Source organism: Leptosomus discolor, chromosome 2, assembly GCF_034619465.1.
Source record: "Leptosomus discolor isolate bLepDis1 chromosome 2, bLepDis1.hap2, whole genome shotgun sequence".
Lineage (NCBI taxonomy): Eukaryota > Metazoa > Chordata > Aves > Leptosomiformes > Leptosomidae > Leptosomus > Leptosomus discolor.
The window spans coordinates 41,556,666-41,580,252 of NC_141392.1; the positions used below are offsets into that span (position 1 = coordinate 41,556,666).

Below are 23,587 nucleotides of genomic sequence, written 5' to 3' on the forward strand. Positions count from 1 at the left end.
AAAGGATGTGTTTTGATATGAACATCAGTACCATTTAAACAGCAAGATCTAGAAAAGCAGATAAAAGGATACCTTTGAAGTAAGTGGAATAGTCTTAATTCAGTTGGAAAATAACTTCTAATTGCCACTGGCATTTTTTTGTTAACTGCTTGGGTTTTCTCCACCAGCCCTTCATCTTCCTGTCCATGAAACTAACAAAATTCAGGCAAAACCACCTTGCTTCTGTCAACTCATGCCCGGTTCAAGTCATATTTCTCACAGTGGCAAATTCCTGCGTACCTTCCTCTTGCTCAGGCTTTTCCTGCACTACTTCCCACTGACTTCAGTGAGACCCTGATCAGCATGGAAGCACAAGATAGTAACCAAAGGCCAAAAGGTGCAAAAATTGTATGAACACTAGTGGTTATACCAGGAAGACTGGGTTAACTATTCAACTATGGTGAGTTGTTTAAAGCTTCATGAAGAAATTACTGGATCTAATTCGATACTGGGAAGAGGGAAGAGGATATTTGGAGAAAACACCACAACAGCTACGAATCCGTGAGCCTCCCAACAGTCACAACAGGGGAAGCAATCGCAGACAATGACATGCTTGCAGGCTCCAGGCCAAACTGACACTGCTGCTCTGCCAATGAAGAGCACAAAGAGCTCAAAGACCATGAAACAGTTAAAAAGACACTCCTAGGAAAGAAGTGCAGATTCAATTGTCAGGTTCTGTATGGAAAGATAGGCTGCCACCAGAAGAGGCCGTGGAAAAAAGTCTGAGGAAGGTGGGTGTTCCTCAGTTCCCAAGAACTGTGACCCTTAGGCAAAGGCAGGCATGTGTATAGATTGATTTATTGTTCTGAAGATCTGTTTTTACTTAAACTTTTTAGTTCTACGTTACTAATACTTTCTGTTATAGAGGCTGTTTGGTCCCTTTATAGAGCCATTGCTCTCAAGTGCAACCAAATACTCAGAAGCAGGACAGATGCTCAAGGCATGATCTGAGATGGGCAAGATGGAGGTGACAAGGGACATGGTGAGCTCTTGAAGGAGCCAGGTGGTACAGCTAACTTTCTAAGCGTGATGGGAATAATTTGCACACTTACAGTGTGCTAAACTTCTTTGCTAGACTGATGCTTAAACTATCTCACTTCACACTTTTCAACTGCTTCTCAAATATACTCTCAGTAAACTGACTTTGATTCATTTGCTATCAACCCCTGTCCCATCTCATAAGAGCTGTAGCTTAAAAGTGAGCATATCAGTTTGATCAATTTTTGTCTTTCCAAAATCATTTCTTGATTTTGTCTTAATGAGAACATAGTCCTACAAAAACTAGTCTTCTCAGCCTAGACAACCAGAGTGTTGCTTAACTCTCACCGTAGTAATTTGAAGAGCAGAGGTATTAACAGCAGTGGACCCAACATCAGGCCCAGGGCAGATTCTATAAATACTTAATAAAAGCGTTCACAACTTTAATCTGGACAAATATGTCTCCTTAAATATTAAATTTAGATAAAGCATTGTTTGCATTATTTTGGAAAGTATATACTTCCAAACAGCCCCAATAATAAGAAAACATGTAGGTAACATACAACAGTGGGCAATCCATAGATCAGTTAAAAAAAAAAGTCTACAAGTGAATGAACAGCCAGTCACTTACAGAGTCCAAGAATTAGGGTCTCGAAATCTGCTACTTAATAATATTCAGAGTCTAATAATTGTTACCTGTAACAAAGGAAGTAGTTTCTTATTTCTTTAATAATAAAAACACTTCTCTAGGACTTTTGCCTCCTTCTGTCTCGTATTTATTGTGAGACAAACATATACAAACTATGATTAAGTTTAAAGACAGTCTGTAAGATGAATAAGCAAGTTACACTTTGCCAGGCACACAGCAAAAAGAAACCAGACATCCTTACAAACCCAAGACAGAGTATCTTTATCTACCTTCTAGACCAAAAGCCAGCCTGGCCACAACCTTATCAAGGCTTAGAGACTTTCTGTCATCATTCAATCCATTGAGGGGATGAGCGACTTTCTTGCCACTGAACATTAATAATTTTGTCTGAAGTATCTGTGGCAGGCAGATTCATTTCCTACTGGCTCCATCTAGGCTTGGTAGCCTTACACTTTACTAGCAAGCACTACGACATGACAAATGTAAGTATAGTGAGAAGGCTGGAAATTTATATGCTTTAGATAGTAGAGCTGCTCACAAAAACTTCCACGATAAACTCAGACAGACATTACTTTTACATTTTGACAATATAGTTCATGAAACCCAAAAGAGATTTTTCTGCAGATATTCTGTATTTCTTACCATAAAAAAAGCTGAGGCCAATACTCTTTATACTAATAAGTGCTTATTATCAGATAAATAAAAGGGGTGTTGACAAAATATTTTATCTAGGTTTGTCTGGAGATAACTTCTTTATAATAATAATAGTACCTTTACAAATAAAAACAAATAAAAACAATCCTCGGCAAAAATATCAAGTTCCAGATGTTTTTCACACTTCAAGAGCAGAAAACTGTAAAACTCTTTGTTTGAAAATTCTTCCAGAGCAATGTGCCTATATTTTATTCTTTGACACAGTTACTGAAATATCAAAATGATTTTTTGCTAAGGAGTTTCTCTTCAGCAAAAAAAACAGAAAGGAAAATCACAATTCCCAACATAAATGTAGAGTAAAAAATGTAGAGCTTTTACATTCACGCCAATAGGGTTGAAGTGATGACATCGATATGATTCAGTAACTGACTGCTAAGACTTTATATAGATAAGAAGCACATTGTAATGTACCTGGTCCCATCAAACTGACTGATGAAACCTAACCTCTGCCTACCAAAGAGATTATGTATTAGACTATCTTGACATCCCTGCCAGCTCCTTGCATGGTTACTTCAAGGACCACAAGGCAGACAACGGTTGGCTGAAAGACGCAGTGATTAATCATACTTTGGCTTGGAGAACCAAGGACAAATAGATTCAAATGTTTTAATTTGACCACTAAACCACAGAGACTAACCTGTAGCAGGACCCCGAATAAAGATCCCTCCTCTGTCAACAGTGTAGACTTTGGGGAATACATTTCAGGTTTTCTTCAGTGTACATCATGTCCAACAGACCTAAAATAAGGCTTCATGGCCAACTGAAATGAAAACGAGACCTTCCCATGCGCAGAATCTTACTGTAATCCACAACAGGTTTCAAAATATTCAGAAAGAATTTAAATTCAGAAGTGTTTAGTTTCACTGAGTTCTATCTGGCACATTATTCTTGGTGATCTAGGGATTCTGCTCTTACCTGTGCAGAGATACACAGATGTGCGTAAATACAAAAAAGGATACCGTGTTGAAATATTTTTTAAAGATAATAACTTTAGTGTAAAGAAAATTTCACCTTGAAAATGTAATAACATAAAAATTAAACTGTTGAGGATGGCCATAAATCTAATAAAATGCAAACATGCATATACCCGCTTAATACATTTCCTGACCTCTGCCATCAATTTTTTTTTTTTTTTTCTTGTCAAAGTGGCCAGTATTTCAGGTTGTACCTGGTTACCTTCAGGCAAGATGGAAATCACTTTCCTACAGACTTTGCATATGAAAATTGAGGTTGCTCTAAGAAAAGATAGTCATCACCTTCCATTGTTTTTCTTGGAACTGAAGCCAGGCTGCTCTCAAAGAAGCTGGCTGCATTCGGGGCTATTTGTTTAGGAAATTCAGCAGGAAATTATAAGGGAAAGGAACAAGACTGGACGTGAGGTAAAACTGGTAACATAATCAGCAAGCAAAAGAAAGGAAACTCAGGAGATAATGGAAATGTGTAACTATGTGTCTACTGTAAAACATTTTTAAGCAGCAGATGGGTTAAAAGAAGGAAAAATGCAATGTGTATAAAAGAATGAGAAAAGTCTCGATGAACAGACTATATGGAGAAGACTACCATCTTAAAGAGGGTATGGAGATGTACCCTGGACAGATGAGTTGCTACATCTATAATAATTGACAATTGATAGGTGCAAGATTGGCAGTACAAGAAAACATGAGAATTGAGTGAACAGAAGAGATCACTGGAAAGAAAAGAAAAAGAAGTCAGCTGGAGAGTCACAGAATTAGAGATCTGCAGTGCAGGAGGTGGAAAAATAAGAGACCTCCAACTTTGCTGCATCAGGTGAAAATAATCATATCAAAAGATGCCCATTCATAATTATGTAATGACTTAAAATGACCAAAATGACTGCAGACACAGCAAAGCTTTTCCCCAAAATGTGAAAAAAAACCCAACCCTGATGTTAGACTATTCCTGTACTCATACCATAAAACCAGGCACTTACACTTAATGGATGTCATCATTATTATGCCAACTCCATACTGAGTTGGACTGAGTTGCACTGATTTGGCAAACTCTCGGTAACCAAGGAACCTAATAACACCTTCACTAGTTCAGGATCAGTCTGAGTTACAGTAGATTTTAAGTATTTGTGAGCATTTTAAACTTCTGGGGACTAATATTTTAATGACAAATGCTGCTCATTTGTAAAACATTACAATATTTTATTTCTGCTCAAATGCCAAAATAATAATTTTGCCTGGGAATGAAAACATTTCATGAGTATAGAAAGTGTAGCACTTCTTGTCAAAAATTCTGTTTAAAAATTTTGAGTTGGTTTTTTTCCACCAATATGCAAATACCTATTGAGTATGTTGGGATGATTTTTATCATTAGCAAATGTCATTCTTTTTTCAAGAAGTGGTGAACAGGAAAGGGTTAAAAAACTGAAAACATCACCGTATAGTAGGAATCATGGTACCCCATCTCACTATACCCTAAACTGTCACACCCAGTCTGACATTATAGCCATGAAAACAGGCTGCAAACTTCATTATGAGATGATGAGGAGTGGTATATATCTCCTTTTATGCACAACACATGTACTAGGATGCAACATAACATGCCAGCGAGATACACCACCATCACCAGAGAAATAAAGAGACTGCCGAAAAGCCCTTCTGTTGTTTATATAGGGGCATTCTGGAATCTGGCCTCATGCAAGTCACAAAAATTAGGAAAGATCACAGATTTGCAATTAGTTTTTTACTAGATCCTTCACTTTGTTCAAGTTTATTATTGTATGCACCAGTTGGCTTACAGTTGCAAATGGAAATGTTTGTTCCTGCCTTACAAAACACAGTATTACTTAAAAATGTTAAACTAAGGTATTTAAAAGTAATTTCCACCAACGATCCAGATTGAGAAACTTCTCTCCAAATACTTTTATTTTTCACAAACTTTTCCCTCAAAAGCAATAGTAAAAATGAAAGTTACTGCTCTCCTCCTCTAACCAAAAAAATGGTGTTTTCATTGAAAAAAAGGACTAATTGCCAAAAGTGCACAAGCAAGAAAAAAACGTACTGAAATGTTGAGCAACCTCTCTCAGCTGGATAGCAAATTGTTTCTTTGTGAGGCACTGCCTGAAAGGACTGTTCCTAGCTTCTAAATCTTTGGTGCGTTTGGGCTAGTTTTAAGTAGATTCTCCAATGGCTGTAACAGTATTTTCTGATCAGAAATTATTTTTAAGTTAAAATTTTGATCTACTCTCAAAAACTGAAGATCCCTTTAATTATTCAATTCAAAGTCACATAAGCTGCATTCTGTTTTGAAATGTCATTATGAGCTGTTAAACCAAGCCTACCAGCATGCAACTCAGTTGATTAAAGAGCAATAAAGACATTAAGATTAAAGTTCCCAAGTCAGAAAATGTATCTACCCATAACTACTTACTAACATAATGCTTGGGGCTTTCAGTTGGCATTACAAGAGCATGCCAAGCAAAATGTGACCCCACTAAACATACTCCACATTTTCATAATTTCCCTCTCATGTTGCCACTCTATACACATTTTTTTCTTCTCTTTCCTTCCATCTCCACATTTATTTGCAAGTGCATATTCTCATGTCCCCCAATTTCTCACTCTCAAGTCTGTCTCACTGGTTCCTATTATAAGCGTTAACAAAATATTCCTTAAATTTCTCTGAGAGGACACTGCTTGTGCTTTGGGATTTAATGCCCTCCTCTGCAAGCAGAAGTGGCAGCTTACCAATATGCTCCTCACTGTGCAACGTACAGATATCCGATGCCAGACTTTAAATTGCTCAACAGCAAGTTTTAAATCATCCTGCCAAGGAGTCTGTAGGGAGACATACCAGTCTTTCTGCAGAGGGAGATCAATGAGCTGTGGAGACATGCTGGCCAGGAATCTCCCTTTCATCTAGATATACACAGTGTGACACACCAGGTGCCAGCTTAACTGCTATTCTTACGGGAATGGGCAACTTCTACATTCAAGAGAGGAGTGCATTTTTTTGAGTTTATAGATTATTTTTAATGTGTCAAAGATTTATCGTGGGAGTTAAAGGGTTGAACAAAGTCAGCCAAAAGAAATTCTCAAGCTTAGTGTGATGCAAGATGTCAGGGATTTACAGAATTTTACCATCATGTTGATCCTACTTATGAACTCTCCTCTGCTGGCACCCCTGACACAGTCAGTCTCTGTTCAGTGACATGCCCCTTCATAAAGGCAAGGGCCAGACTAAACTTATGAGCAATATATCTTATGTACACACTTACATGGCACGTATGTCTGTGTGTCAACCCCCCCACCCCACCTCTGGCCCACTCCCCTGTCTCTAGAAGAGCAAGCAATCTGAAGAAACGGAAACATGTCCACAAACAAGTGTCGGTACCTCACTTGTACCCAGAAAAAGGGAAGGTGGAACTGCGGCCCTGCAAATGTATTTCTGCATTATTATTGACCTGTTTCTAGTAAGATCTGAACTGGCCTAATGATATTGATATTAACCTTTAGCAGCAATGGAACTTTTCTTTAAAACATAAAGGTTCTTAAAGGATTGATGGCTTTTTGTTACAGTAATGAGCCAGGGTGTATTTTATGGCTGTAAAGAAAAGATGAAGTTGCACTCCTAAAGATGGATCATTCCTGTCCACACCAATACAAGGTTTTTTGATAAATAATTGTATGTTTAGCTACCAAGATTCGCAAATTCTGTATCTGATTGCCAAACTCAGCAGCTGCTTAACTTTTTCTTTTCTTTTCCTTTTCTTTTTTTAAATTGATCATAACTTTTCAGACTTCCGTCTCTAGGGTTATATTAGGTGTTGCCTCATGAGCTCTTATTTTTTCATTGCTAAGACAGGCAATCTTTTCCTGGTTTCTAGGAAAGTGGTAGGGTCTGGGCAGCAGTTTGGTAGGCCTTTGCTGCATGTCAAGAAAAGTTAAAATACTTCTTGCTCTCACAAACTGCTAGACTGGAATACTGCACTTAACATTGAATATCTCTATCTCAGAAATATAAAGAAACCAGGGTGGGGGTGAATAAAGACAGAGATTAACGAGAAAAAAGTTAACACATTTATAAGTCAGTTTGTATGAGACACTTGCTCTCACTACGGGAGAAAAAAAAGGCACTTTAAGATTGGTGGTGTGATCCCCTACGAGTTTTCCTAAGAAGGTGAGACTTCTGCATATCTGTCACTGCAGCTGTGCATTGTCTGACAATATGTATTCAGAAAGCAACATGCATCTCAGGGTATGCAGCAACTAAAATACATGTATAGATAATGCTGATGCTGAACAGGAAGCTTACAAGGTTCAAAATCATGTTCTTCTTTTCAAACAACATTGAAAAAGTATTAGGGAAAGTATAGCTCGTAATGGCTTTTCTTACTGATCACATGCAAAGTGCAAGCTACACTGACAGTTACCTTTCAAGAGTTTTCAAACCACAGTACTACCAGTGACATGCTAAATATATAATGAAAGGACAACGATAACAGCACTTAAAACCTCAAAATATGCCCTGTTACATTTGGTTGTGGTTTTGCCTTTTTTTTTTTTAGTTGCTTAGTCAGAAAGAAGTTATATTACTTCAAAAATTTTCACTGAAAAAGGACGTATCTTTAGGATAGACATAACATCACAAATTTCAGCCTCCACAAAATATTTTTGAGAACTTTATAAATAACCCAGGTGATATTTTCTGTTGGAATGCTCCAGCTAGCCTTGACTGCAGTGTGACCACAAAAAAATAGTACTGTTCAGAAAACCTTTTGGCAGGCCTATGCTTTCAGTGTAATTTTCAGGTGCATTTTTGTTTTCATTGCTACTATACTTAACAGTTTATCATGCACAATTTTCTCTACAGCTGGTATTTTCCAGTTCTGCTCTATTTCAAGTGAGAAAACTGAGTGAAAGCAGTAGAAAGCTTTAGAAAAATTAATTTGTTTTTAAGCTTGCACCATTTTTCTTTTTTTTTTTTTCTTTTCTGTTTTTTTCCTCCCCTTCTTGTAAGGGAATACAAAGTCTGACATTTTATGTTTAAATGTTTATCTTTTGCATATAAATGCCTGGCAAATCAATATACAAGTTGAAATGACAAGTGAAAAGTGTTTAAAATAACAACTGGCTGACTCCTTTCTTTAAAATACACACTTTTAATCTATCAGTAACAAAAAGTAGTACCACCTTTGGAAATACCATCTATGAAAAGCCTGTGGTTAAATTACTGTAAACCAGTGTGACTCGTATCTGCAGAGCCTAAATAAGGAACAGTCTCTATTAACAGTCCATATGGAAACTGGGATATAAAATATTCTAGAAACATTGCCCACAGTGTAAAAGTTGGTTAAACTAAACACTAAAGTGGAGGGAGAAGAGGCAAAAAAAACCCAAAACCAAACAGGGGGTGAGAAAGAAAGATGATCAAACTAAAAAAAAAAAAAAGGAAAGGGAATAAAGATATACATTTAATAAGTAATTATAATAAATAAAGTATGCTTCAGGAGGCAGCAACTTGGTAAATAACTCAAAGGTGGCATACTGCAGTACTTCAAAAAGAAAAGTCTCACTGTATCTGTCACTTGATTTTGCTGCCAATGAAAAACTACAGAAAATTACTTTGACCGTTAATATTCTAGTCTGCTCTTCAACTTTATCAGCAGAAAAACTTTCAAGAACATCAATTAAAGAGGAAAATCTAGTTTCTTGAATTAATAATTTTTATTTTTGTGGCAATAGGCAGATTTCTGATCTCTGTCACCTGTGGATCTGTCAATCTAGGCTGAGATTTGAAAACCATCATGTTATACATTCTTACACCTCTGGGCAACACTTCTTTTTCCATCAAGATTTTTCTCCTTTGACTTCTCAATACCAAGATACCTTCACATCACACATCTTGTCTTTCACTAAGAAAGCTGGAAATGTAAAATCAAGAAAAAAAGCCTAAAGAACAACTTCAGCTATCAGGTTGAGCTATAATCGGAGGCAAAATATTTTCCACATAGAGACTTCGATAAGACAGTTGTTTCACCAAAGAAGATTCGTCATTTTAGGGAAAATAATTTGTCTTACTTGGAAAATTGGTACCCTTACTGCCAATTTGGACAAAATATTTTAATTCCTAAAAGGCAATGAAGAGAGCTTGACTTTGCCAGACTTGAAACACCACCATGCCAAACTTTTCTGAGAGGCAAGCACAAACAAAGACATGAAAGGTTTACAAAGACTAAATCCTGCCTCAACTGACCAAACAAAATCTATAGAGAGGAAGATTTAAACTTGATGAGACAAATAAAGCTTAAAATTAAAACCAAAAATCTACCTGTGATTTTCAGGATGGATCATTTTCAGTCTTAATCTCAGTGCTTTCCTGGACTGCAGTTACACAGTTCTGTCTGTCCCCCTGGGAAAAGTCTCCTTTACCCCATCAGCTCCAAGTCTGTGTTCGGATCTCTTTGCTGTTATTCCTAGAGGTCTCCCAGTTCCTTTCCTACTGCAGGCCCTTTCTCACTGTCCTTTCCCTTCCCTGTCACACCCTGAACCTGGAGCCATTTTGTAGGTTATACATGTTCAGTTCCTTTCAGCCTAAAAACGGCCTTGTTCTAGAAGGAACCAGCTGGCAGTCACTTTTTTTCTCTGCTGCTTCAACCAACCTCGTAGCATACACACACATTGAACTGAAAGAGAATTAAACGATTCTATTGCAATCCCATTCTTCTCTTAAGCTTTAGACGTATAAGAAAAATAGGAGGAAGAGGGTTTTTGCTTATTTAGTTAATGTCTTTTAAAGAAGAATATTTTGCATGAGAACCCTGTGGAGGATTTTTGTTTGTTTTTAAAAAATAGTCTAGTATTTTGGAAAGGAAAGGACATTTTTCTTAAATCTTGTTCTATAAAAAATATAACATTAAATTAACCTGTATTAAGTTGGCAGCTAAATCCCTGCATAGAAAACCAAAGATAGTATTTAACTGTCAACTCAATTCCAAAGAGATATACTTAATTACATAAAATTAAGTCAGACAGTCAGTAAAATGAAATAGATCCCTGGAGAGCTGCTATACTGTGCTAACATTTGCACCACACTCTTGCAATAGGCGTAGAATCCAGTTTTCTTAACTGTGAGACTGTGCATTCCAAATGTATCCCCTTACACTAAACATATATGGTATACACAACATTGATCATATAGGTGCCTAAGGAAAGTTTTCAATAACTTCCTAAACCAGCATTTTGATGTCTGTGACAATTATATAGGGTGAGTACTCTTGAAAGAAGGCTGTTCTAGTCAATTTACCTGAAAATGGACTGATATCAATCATTTAATGAACATAAAGCTTCAATCCTGTTAAGGCTCAGAAGTAGCTATGTTATCTATATACTGAGGTCACTGAAGTTGCTTTAGTAGGATTACATCACAGTGTTTACAGTTTTCATGTTTGTATTTGTTTAATTTGTCCTTATATGGCATTTATTACTTTTTAAACAACTGATTATGTCTTGGCATAATTTTTATAAACAAAGGGTGACCACTATGCAATATCTGCATGCAAATGTGAAAAAACTTCATAGCTCTTCTAATACTTGGACCAGACAGTATGGGTAATTTTTCAAAAGTACTGTCTCATTTCTTTATGCCATATATACCACACATGCTTATGTCCATGGGCTGTGTTCTGCAGTATGGTTCAGACCAAGTCTTTTCTTAATGAAGGGTCAATTGACTTTTTTCCTTCTGTCTTCCTGCTTCCCATCCTTTTTCCCAACTTCATTGGACAAATATTTACAATATGTCATGCCTTGATGCCTTGACTTATTTTCACTAAATATGCTAATGGGAAATCTTTAATCAATTTTCAGACCTGAAACAAGATTCCCATTCCTCAGATTCATAGTGGAATAGTAGTTACAGGCTCTGCCAAAAATATTCAGGTAATAGACCTGCAAAACTTTAGCACAAATTAATATTAATGTCCCACTCAAAAATTATGACATTTTGACATATGAGAAAAAAAATGGGGGGCTGGATGGTAGTGGGGAATTTCAAAACAAAACAAAACACAACACCAAAACCAGAGAAACTCCAAAAGGCGTCCAATAGGTGGTGTACTAATGAAGTGAGGCTGACTGGTTTCTGTGCTCCCAATAACATTCTCCAAGAAAAGCCTTTGAACAAACAAACAAATGTACCTTTCCTGAAGAATAAGTTTGTTTTCCTTCTTCCAGAAGTCTTTGAAGTCAGAACTGAATTCATGCCAAATACTGAAGAAAGAATGTGGGGACACCTCTTTCTCTCCCATTTTCGGTTTCATACAGAAATAAGCTGCAGTCTCCAAAAAGCTGCCAAAGAAAGCAAAAACGGCAAACGTTTCAGTATCCACAGATGCAAATTCTTTTCTTTCCTTACTTAACACTGACATAGTATTTAATTATTCTTGGTAGAAGATCTAAACCAAAAGAATATAAACACATAACAGTTCTGAGCTCTTCGTATACAGACAGATACACAATACAAGATGATTCTTCAGCAAAGCTGAGATCTGGGATTTATCATAGATTCTGGTTTTGACCAAAGCATTTTCCATTTCAAAAGCCAAAATGAACGCACTGTCCACAACCCTGCAAATCCAGACATCCACACCTGCCCATAAACTGCTTCTGTGTTTAAAGCTGTTTTCAAAACAGAGTCAAAGCCTGTAAAGGACTGTAAACAAAGTTCTTCAAGTTCTGCTAGATCTATACTACAACACAATAGGGCAGACATCTTAGGCTGATGCCTACACAGAAGTGTTAAGACTCCAACCTGCTGTGTACTAAACAAGAAATGACGTAACAGAAAACTGGGCCAGGAGCAACTGTGCTAGAAAACAGGTGCCCATCACGACTCTACCAGAATGATCCAACAACCCCTTCTGAGCACAGCAAAAATAAAGTTACATATTAAACACAAAAGCTACACCTCAAGTAAAAACTGCTGCTGAAATGCAAAGGTCATATTTCCAACACTGAGTGAGGACTGACTGCAATTAAATTTAACAAATTTCTGAGTTTGAATTTCTTCTAAGTTATTTAAAATTTTAAAATATATAGGATTATTATAGGAAGCCATGGAAGAATTCTTTCAAAAATTAATTGCTTGATTAACTGTTATTCCATTTTATTTTTTTTACTTAATGTTTTGTAAATACTGTAGCATTTAAGAATATTTTTCTCATCTGAAGCTCAACACAGAAGCCTCTGAAGAATTGGTTATTTTATGAAAAATTCTACAGAAAGCTGTCTCTTGAAATATAATGTAGATGTTTTGCTCACTGACCTATTACCACTCATCAACTCCTATGATAATTTTCTATGAAACACACATCACAGTTTTAATCATTTTAATAATGGGAAAAAATGCGATTCTGGTTTAATGGATAGAAATGTCATTTTAGTCACGGAAGTTGTATCTTTCATGGACTATTGTGACTGGAGATAGAGTGCTTTGATAGTTATAATTTAAAGTATTTAATGGTGACAATAAAATACAAAGATTCAACCATTCAGAAGGGTCAGTCTCACAAAGTCTCTGTGAAATTGTTTGTCCTAGTTCTCAAAACTCAGTACTCCAGTTGTCTTCCCCAACATGAAAAATAAATGTCTACATAAATTATTCTTTTTCTGAATAAAAAAGCCTACAGCTTAAAAATTTAACATCAGTTTACCAATCAAATTTTACATACTCTTTCCTCTTAATTTGTATTCATTTTTCCACCTGCTGATGAAGCCAAATGAAGCTGTTCAGCAACAAAGGTGCAGTACAGAAAAATATAAAACAAAAGCATCCTTGCTTTTTACCTCATTGCATTGATACTCAAATGCCACCGTACGTGAGTGTACTATTTCTTCACCTCTCTCAGCCTACCACGGCACTCTGTTCTTGGTTAATAAATAGTCTTTTTTGTGGCTGCGTTTTGTTGTGGTTTTTCAAATAATTTATAGATGAGTGACATTACTGATTAAATTAAAATATTCCATTTTGCTTACCTATTTACTTTTTTCCCCACAGTTTCATACTGGGGAAAACATTTCTTATCTACCTCATGGTCCCACAGAACCAGTCAAAAAGAATACCCCTGATACGTGTCAGTCAGCTGCACTATATTTTAAACTTTCTGCTCGCTTTCACATATTTTCAACTTTTTGCAAGACTGCAAACATGTAAGGGAGATCTTATGGTTTTGCTCCCAGTCTCTTCCCCCAGACTTACAGCTCTGGACCTGGCTTGCAGGGAAGTCATAAAAGGCTCACTTGATTTTTCAGAATGAACTGGCAATATTTTTGAAGGAACACGTATACAGGACAACAGAGAAATCTGCAGGCATCAGATGAGTCAATGGCTTATTTGTAAGGAAGCTCTTTGAATGAAGGCCATTAATGATTTACAGAACATAGAAAGATCAGAAGTTCAAGTAAGAAGCCTTGTTCTGAGAAATGTGTCTTCAAACCATTCCGCAAATGACAATAATTTGAAACGAATTTGACAGTGAATGGCCATCCTAAGTAATGCTTTTAAATTTGAGGTAACGAGCTAGGATTCCCTCACAGGAAAATATTGCAAGAAACAGGAAGCCAAGACAAAATTAAATCCATACTGTGATACTATATAAGAGAATGCTCTAAAAAAAATTTATAAACAGCACTAACATTTATTGGAGTCACAAAGGCTTCCATTACTCTTCAATTCTTCCAACTGTCCTCTGGGAGTGGAAGGAGATAGCCAATGTTTTTTTCTCTGCTGACTGAAAATGGCCCTGAGGACCACTTGTATAACCAGTACAACCTTACACGTGCACATAGATGTGTTTAAGAGCTATAACTTAATTTCTAAGTTTATAGATAGAAGATAAATGCTCAGTCGGGTTGCTTGCTTCCCTGGCAGTTTCTTTGGGAGGTAAGGGAAATAAGCTGTTTGTGAAATGTGACAGCAGGGTAGCCAGTTGTCATTGTTAATACATCACACCTTTCTAATGCCAGGTAACAACGCATAAGACATCAGCTGCAACACAGTAAGACTTTAGGGCACAAATCTCCATGAATCAAACATTTTTTCTACATATGCAGACCAAACAGTCAAGACAGTTACTATATTTTTTCCAACCAGAGGTCTACCCTTATTTAGCAGTTAAGTCTCTTAGAGTACATTTAGAAGACATATGGAAACCTGCTTGCTATACATTTGATGTTGTCATTTTTCTAGTACAAGACAAAAGTGGCAAGTGGCATAATTCACACAAGAAAGACAAAGCAAATAAAGTGAATTCAAATGCATCAAATAATAAAACATGCACAGCAATAAATCCTCTATATTACCACGCTCTTTGAATATCTGATTTGGAAATGTTTACATATGTCAAACTAGACATATCTCAAAGCTGATTCCAGGAAGGGACACCTGTTTTAAATACAAAGAGAAATTTGGATGACATCGCCGTAACTCCAAGACTAGATATCATCTGTTCAGACTTCAGCCAGGAAGCAAATACCTTTTCTCTGGTGCTTTTGACTGAGGTGGCCCACTCAAATTTTCCTGTTGATCCTTCAGCAGATTTTGAAACAAAACATCTCCAAATACCATTGATACTGTTCCTAACTGTATGTGTAGGCACACAGACATTTTGGATCAAATCAGGGGCTAGAGTTCAGAGGGCTTTTGTTCCTATACCCAAATTAATTTCTGCAACCTTGGGAAACTCATCTGACCTATCTGCATTTCATTTCACCTATCTGCAAAATGAAACATTTATTGCCAAACAGGTATTACAAAGCTTGTCTAGTGTCCATTTATCAAGTGAAAAGGTTCTTACTTTACCATACTCTTAGTGAGTGTCTCAAAACAAAAGAAAGTGCATTAGAGAAGAGATAGCAGTCATGGAAGAGGGAAGGAAGGGCATGCGAGTTATTTTCAGGGATTAAAAGAGGTAAAGGAGGTCACTGGCTTTGCTTCAAACAGCCTGAACTTTTCAAGTGTGATTAAAAATAAGGCAGTGATGTTCGCACCACTGTCTTATCCTGACACGGCAAAAGCCAGAATTCTTTAAAGAGATTTCAGACTCATGCTGGCCCTGAAGGAGAATTAAATAACATTAACTCTCTCAAAACAACTGAAGAGTTGCTCATCACTGACAACTAAGGAAGGAAATAAGATCAAGAAAGACGGCTAGCCCCTTTTCTCATCTTCTAATTTCCTTGGTTCAAGTGTTTGTGTAATTCAAAAAAAAAAAAAAAAAAAAAATCACTGCAGACTGAGATGTCTGAACTCACAGCTTACTCAAATGTGTAAATTTGATGAATGAATCACTGGACTTTTCTGTGTGGTCCCTTGTGTAAAACTATGAGACTATGTAAATAGTTTTTCTATTTGGAGGGAAGGAAGAAATGGATGCACTAACAGACAAACCAAATTTAATCATCTGATCCATTAAGAATATTTTAAGAGCAACTATGGATTATTCAGTTTTTTCCCATTCCATTCTGAAGCCAGTTAGCAAGCAGTTGCAGACAATGGTTCAGACTGAAGTCTGCTGTGTGCAATGCATTGGCCAGTTTATAAATATGTACAACATATGTTTGTACACATGCATGTATTTATGTATGTGACTGTATGCAGTAGGTCAAGCAAAAGGAGAGGGAGAGGAGATAGAGCAGCTGGTGACTGCAAAAACACTTCTTTTGCTATTAAAAAAAAAAAAAAGGCAATAAGGAGACAAATCAACAATACCAAGCAACTGACAGCAGTAACTCCATCTCAGCATCACTTGATCATGCTTTCAGAGCCAAACAAATAGCAAAGTAACCATAGGTACAGACATGCCCTGGCTGACCTTTCTGAGAAATGGTGAACACATGCACAAATACACATGCGTCTGGTTTCCCCGCACAGCAAACTAAATCCGCAAGAATACAGATTTTTTTCAATATGGATTTAAAAGCAGAAGAAATATTTCTACAATTCTTCAAGAGAAATTCTGTAGTGATTAAGAGATTACGTATTTTGGTTGAAGTTCAAACCTGGGTATTCTTGACTAATTGGGTTTGGCTTTATAAATTGTTAAGCATCATTTATGTACATTTAAGATTAAGAACAGGTAGGCTTAGTGGTGGTACTGTGCTAGTTTTGTGAAGCAGTTGTGTTTCAGAAACAGTTCTGAGTCAGGCAGGAGTGCCTAAGGTACATTTTAGTTTGACTAAAGTCACGATTAAAATTTAGAACTAAGCATAGTCTACCAAAAGAAGGAAATTAGGTAAAAAGTGTAGAAAAGATTGTATGTGCCTCCTACTACTTTAAATCTGACTGAATTATATTTAAAGCCAAACTGAGTTGGCAGGCATATAAGCCTGTTCGGAGTGCTGATCTTGAATTGGTGACTGCATAGGGAAGATGAGTACAGAATACAGGTAACAGTACTTGCATCCTGGAAAAGCTAATCATATAAATTGCCATATTAATTCTTGTTTTGTTTTATAAAGAGGAAAAGGCTTCATATGTGTTTTATTTGTGTTTTCAACACCCAAAAGCATTAATGAGAGTTAGTCTTAAGACAGAATACCAAGCAGTTCAAAAAAGTCACACAAAATTATATAAAATGAAAAGAACCAACATCCTCGTTATTGAGATAGCACAAGGCTGCATGGAAACTTAATACGCACAGCATCCTAAGAAGCCTCTCATTTTCTATTGACATATTTTGTTGAAGGTCCTCTCTGCACTATAACTTTACATCACTTTTTTCATCTCTTCACCTCTTTTTTTTTTTTTAAACTACCATTGCCTCCTTAGTGCTGTCCCTTGCCCTGCATAATTAGAAATGAGTAAATATAAAAATAAACATAGGTTCATTCAAAACACCTAGTACTTAAATAATGGTAAGAAATTTCTTGGGGTCCTTTCCCACCTACCTTTTTTTTTTTCCTAAAGAAGAAAAGTATCTTTCTTATATTAAAAAGAAAGTTGAGATAATATGCCAGTTTAAGTCAGCTGCCAGAATTGTTAATCTCTTCTTTTATTTGCCAATTTACATTGTGTAACTATGAATTTTGTAATATTGTTCCTTAGAAAACAAAGGTCTCAAGAGATTTTTTCCTTTCCTCTAAAAAAAACCCCTGCCAAACATTTGCAATGTTTTGAATACTAAGCCATCTCCCTCATCTCTAGTCCCTTGCCTCCTATAAATTCATATTAAACAGGAAAGTGTTTTATTGCTCCAACTAGATAAAAATTAACAGCTTCAACAACAAAAAAATCCCTCTACCTTCGAGGTACCATTTTTTTCCCCACAGCAAAAGCCCAACAAAAAGCATCCAAGTGAAGAACAGGAAATTATGTTTTGACAGGCCAAACTGCCTTGTTCATGAAAATTCTGATCCACCCCCAATACTAGGAAAGCTTTACAGTTTTAATATTCAGCAACAATGATCAATATTACCAGTTGTACCCATTGATTAGTAACACAAATATACAACTTCTATATTTTATGCCATACACTGAAGGCTGCAGACCCAGTAAACGAAGCAGAGAATCTATTGTGACACAGATTGTTAAATTCAATAGGTATTAAGAATATAACCTTGCACTTGAAACAAAATCTTAGGGAAACAATTTTTAGAGGACTGATGGACTCATGGAGTCCATCAATGAATAAAATCTTCACATATCATATTACCATGTCAACCTCAGTTCAAACTGTTATTCCAGGCCCTTGTACTTACAGCATTCAATAGGTGGGTATTTCTTCAGTCCTGTCTTTCAGGAACAAAGTCCCTCATAACAGGGGTGGCAAAGCAGCAAAATAATATGGCCATAACTGATTTAAATTATAGTTTTGTTGGAAGGTGAATTTGAGCACTGAGATTTTCATAATGTGTTTATTTCAGAATTTAAATTTACAAGGTCCAGATTAAGGTATATGGGTTGGACATGACCAAAAAATTTGCCAAATCACTTCTTGTTGCTTATCTCTTCTGGAAACATTAGGTTACCAGGGATCACAGTTAACACTACAACTTACAAGTATTCTTCAAGATTTTCCTTCATTGGTTTTATTATTTATTTTCTCTTCCTATTTTTATTCATTTTTTTCTAAAACACTAGGCTATAAACCTGGTCCCTCTATATGCTTGGCTTTGTTTTGGTTTGGGGTCATTTTTATCCAAGGTGGCAGAGGATTAGGTGCTAAATTATGTCACAAGCATACATATGTCTTGGCAGACAGAACTTTTCTGATGACAAAAAAAATGCAGTGTTTAAAAAGCAATTCTGCACAGACAGTCGGCCTCCAGCCATTTGAAAATCAAGGTCAGGAAATGTAGGTTAGAAGTATTTTTGCTACCTTCACTTTATCATGTACCAAGTATTCATCAGCCACAGCTCACCCAGTAACTGTTTTTTTTTTGAACCCAAATTCTGTTATGCATATTTAGAGGTTACGTCGCTGTTCAAGAATATTATTCAGATTTAAATATAAATTGAGATAATACATTAGAAACAGAGCTAATCTTACGTTCTTTTATGTCTCTGACAACTGCACTCTAATAGGCAACTCAGAAAAAAGCAAACATTTTTTAGCGTGATTCTTCTAATGTATTTTTAATTTGCATGTGCTTTATCCCACCATTTTAAAATGACACTTTTAAACAAGTTCAAACTTCCTGTCAAAAACTTGGTTTGAGGTATTTACAGTTCCCTAGATGCATTGGTGTTAGCTGCAGTCTGCCATAATCTGCACACTTTGCATGAATGTGTGAAGGTTCTCTTGCACAGAGTTTAATGCTTTTAATTTTATGTTAGTGTGGTTATCATGCCCATGCATGCCAGCACAGCTGTTATACAGACACATTGATAGCTCTGGGCTACTGTGCATATACAATAAGAGCATGTGTAAAACATCATGCAGTTGTGTGCGCTGCAAAGTCAGGCCCATAACATATCCAAGAAAAAACTATTTTTGTCTCTTAAAAAAACTAACATATGAGCTTCAAACATATTAAATAACCCTTGGCCAGTTGAACTTCAAGAAATAATAAGATGCCAGTAGACACAGAACACAGTGGTAGAATGAATTTCAACAGCAGTGACCTGACACAGGCTGCTAGCCTCAGTGCTGTAAGAAACTGTTAAATGCCTCATGTTAAAGCCCAACTTGTCTGAAGATGTTTCTGTTAACACACTCCATCTTCACTCCAGTGCAACGGAGGCCTTTGAGCAATTATTACTATTTAAAGAAGTTATAATTACAAATGGAGGTACTGTAACCGTTGTGTACTAGATATTGTGTTAGAAGTTTTATTATGTTCTTTCAATTTATCGATGTCAATCTCAGCCTTGTAAACTACCTGCTTCTATAATATAGTTCACTTTTATAACTGAAATTCATGCATGGTCAAGGTGAGAGTTATCTAACAAAATAAGAAGTAATTTACTTAAATCTACAGCGGATTATTTAGATATCTGGACAAAAACCACACATATGCTTTACCAGATTTCATATACATATAATATTAGCCCACGCTCAAAGAATATAATCCATTATAGATTAAATTTTATACATGTGCATTTCTAAAACACACTCTAAAACTAACAAGTTAAATAAATCTACAGGTCTGATTGGGAGTATTGTCATGTGCTCTTTCTATTTTGATGCTCAAGTTAAACTTCGTTTTCAGTCTCTATGGAAATTATAGAGTAAAATACTCTGAAATCCTTGGGTGTTATAGAACCTCCTAGCATCTTGAATGTTTTGTGATATAGTTTCATCTTAACCCGTTGGGGTTGCTCTGAAGAGCATTCTTAATTCGATGTACAAGAGCTCACTCCTTAACATGCATGAACGTGGGATTCCCTAATATCATCAAAATCCAGCACAACAGAAGAAATCCAGCCTTTGGAGAGGACAGAAATGTTCACAGGGGCTTTCGTATTCTTAGAGTCAATTACAGCAAAATCCCATGAAAGTAAATTGAAAGACTTCAAAATTTGGATTGATGAAGTGTCAGACTGAAAAGGTCTTTACATGCATTTTTCAAACATCAGGCATTTGTGATTGAACTCCCGACTTATCCCCTGTACATTCTCTTCACAGTAGTGACAGTATCTTTGTTTAGATGAGTAGAGAAAAATGGGTAGCATTTTCTATAACAATAAAGTTTAAATTAAAAGGTGGCAGCTATTGGAATTGATGGAAAAATTGTAATAAATAACCATATTAGTCTGGATATGCAAACGATCGATATTCATACACCCAAGAAAAGCTAAATAAACCATACTCCTTCAGCCCAAGTACACTGTCTCATATCGGGAGGAGCTGTTCACATCCCTTCCAAGGATTACATGAAAGTTTCATGGTGTTTCTGGTTTGGAGTTATCATTGCTCCAGCTGTTCGCTTTGGGGTGAACAAGGAACTTTTACCTCCTCAACAGACTCATTAAGATACAACCATCTTTCACGCAGCAGTTAAGAAAAGAAGCAGGTGCAAGTTATCCCAGCTGAGAAGCACTCATTTAAGACACAGTGCAGAAGGGATGTGGCTCACTAAAGCTGTTTCTGAAATCTAGTTTGCTAAGGAAGAGACAAGAAATAAAGCAACAAGGCTGAGGAACAACCCAAGGAAGAGTAGAGGGGTAGTAGTTTTTATCCTAGTCACTTAATCTCCATATATGAGAAGTACAGTGGGGTTTCAGCAGGAGGCTGAGGCAAGCCCTACACTGTTGAGGGGCTGGTGGCAGCATTCCATCAGCTGGAAATTATTGTGGAAGGAATGACCTATATTGTACAAGTTATTACTGGATAGTTCCCAGATGAGTTAATGCAATTGTGACCTAACTAAAACACATCCCTGACAATCTGCTTTTCTATTTGGATATACATAACAGCAGCAATATAATATAACAGTCTTTAAGGTAAATCTTAAAATATAGCAAGGAAGAAAGCAATATAACGGAGCAAAAGCAGAAGTGTTATCCACATTTAAAACACAGTCACTGCAAATGTGAATACCATACTGTGAAGGTCTTAGGAAACAATCTAACTAAGCAGCTCAGGTAGTCAATATGATGAAAGAAAAAACCTACTGAACACATCAGAAGCTGATGCATAATAGAGAGGCACTGGAGCTAATCACACATACATACATACACACACACATGCATTTTACTTCAGCTGTAACAGCTCAAGAGGAATATCTTGAATTTTTGAGGACTACTCAGTGAAACAACCTGCTGGATGTAAACTGAACGTCAAACAATGCGCCACAATTAAAGATTCTAATTTCTGGGTTGTTTGGGGTTTTTTTCCTCCATTAATTTTATTAGCTCCATTATTCTTCTCAGTTTTGTTTTTTAATCCTGAATTTAATGCTATAACATTAGTTTTGGGTATGATCAGATCCCAGTTATTTTAATTATATTATCAGGGTGTTAGCTGTGTTATCAATACTACTTAGCTGTGTAACTGTATTTGCACCTTAAATTAACATCCTTTATCTTTTGCTGTAAGATCTAAGAATATGCCTTCTACCTAAGCTGTAGAATAAATTGCATAAAGATGAGTTTACATTGCAGAACATTACACCTCTGAATCATACCTGTCTGTTAAAAGCTATATTACCTTTTGCTCATACTAGCACTGAATGACATTAAACGCAAACTAATTTAAAACCAAAAAAATAAAATTATTTTTTAAGCAAACAGTTCACCATCTTTAGAAGAACAGATAATACCCTTACACACAAAAATCAATCGTACAAATAGTTAAGGACTTTCAGTCATTTAGCAAATATTTTCAGAAAAGGACAAAAACTTCATCTTTCGGGGAAAGATCAGTTACCCATAATTCAGAAAAGACTTTCTGACCCAACTAAACTCTGGCTAAGTTTCTATTACTGCATATTTACAGGCCCTGATATTTTGCCAGACAGGATACTGAACTGGAATGATCCAATCTGTTTAATAGTTTGTAAGCTTCTTCTATACACATTTCCTTTGCTCACCGACTATTTACTTTTTGCTGATGCAACTAATGTATACCTACAGTCTGAAATGTATTACCATGAGTAATTCAAGTCTGCACGCTAGGAGCCACACAGAGAGAAGAAAGACCTAACAGTAAAGGAACCAGCAAAGGACGAATGGCTGAAGAGTAGTGAAAGATGGAGTCCAACAGCATATTTTTGCCTTTCAGTTAAAAGTATTGTTCTGGGGTTTTTTTTAAACCACATACCTCTCTCCATTCTGAGCTTTTCACCACTTCAATCATTAACTCAATTTTCACTTTAACTTTACAGTTCACTTTTGGAAACAATTCAAACCATTGTGTTGAGGGTAGCGAGGTGGGAGGAACATTTACTGTTTTAAGGGATTACCAGACTTAAGTGCCACATTTCTAGCTGTTACATTTCAGCATTGCCATTGTACCATACTGTCTGCTATTTCTCTAAGTGTCATCAACTTGTCAGCTCATAAGCAGGTGTAGAGCTTTGTTCCTCCCCAAGTCTCATGTTCGGTGAAGCCAGTGGAAATCTGTGAAGAGTGTTGTGTTAGGAGTATTTTTTTGCAAGGAATTTAAAGGTAAACCTTTCTCTTAAAAATTAATGTCATTTGTTGCTAGCAAAGAAAGCAACAGCACGTTGCTAAATGGATTATTAAAAGCCCTGAAAACAGAAGAGGTGCCTTGGAGGCTGCACTCAGGAAGCTCTTAAAAGCCAAAAATCACTGGAAAGTACAAGTAACAGGAGCAAATTATGAACCAAATAAAAATATCCTGACATGGGAAGATGAGTGTTCCATACCCAGCCACACACGCATCCTAAATTCCCCAGTTGATACTTATGTCAAAAGGCAGAAAGTCCTCTGTTTGACTTTTTATAAAACAAATATATATTCTCATAATGCATTTACTAAAGAACAGATTAAATTCTCAGATTTGTTAAAATCAGTGGTGTACACAAAGCCATGACAGCGAGTGGCATTTCTGTCTATCCAGCTCTCATTAGGCATTACAGAAGGAAAAACAGGTGAACAATTTCACCCCAAATCAAGCCACCATTATATGGAGCTGCTGTCTTAATGACCTGCGTTATCACTTCAAGCAGGGTTATACTACCTGAAATATTAGAAATTAAAGGATCTGTAGTGTTCTTAGATGCTCAGCATACATTGCCTTTTACATGAGTGCAGTGTAAGTAAACATAAACTGAG

General features: G+C 36.4%; 1 protein-coding gene across 1 annotated transcript in view; it reads right to left on the bottom strand.

Moving 5' to 3' along the window:
- FMN2 (formin 2) overlaps positions 1 to 23,587 on the bottom strand; it is a 160,531-nt gene that overhangs the window by 5,004 nt on the left and 131,940 nt on the right. Inside the window, exon 16 of the mRNA XM_086460400.1 lies at positions 11,548 to 11,697. Within this exon, the coding sequence (XP_086316526.1) occupies positions 11,548 to 11,697 (150 nt within the window). The remainder of the gene's footprint in view (positions 1 to 11,547; positions 11,698 to 23,587) is intronic.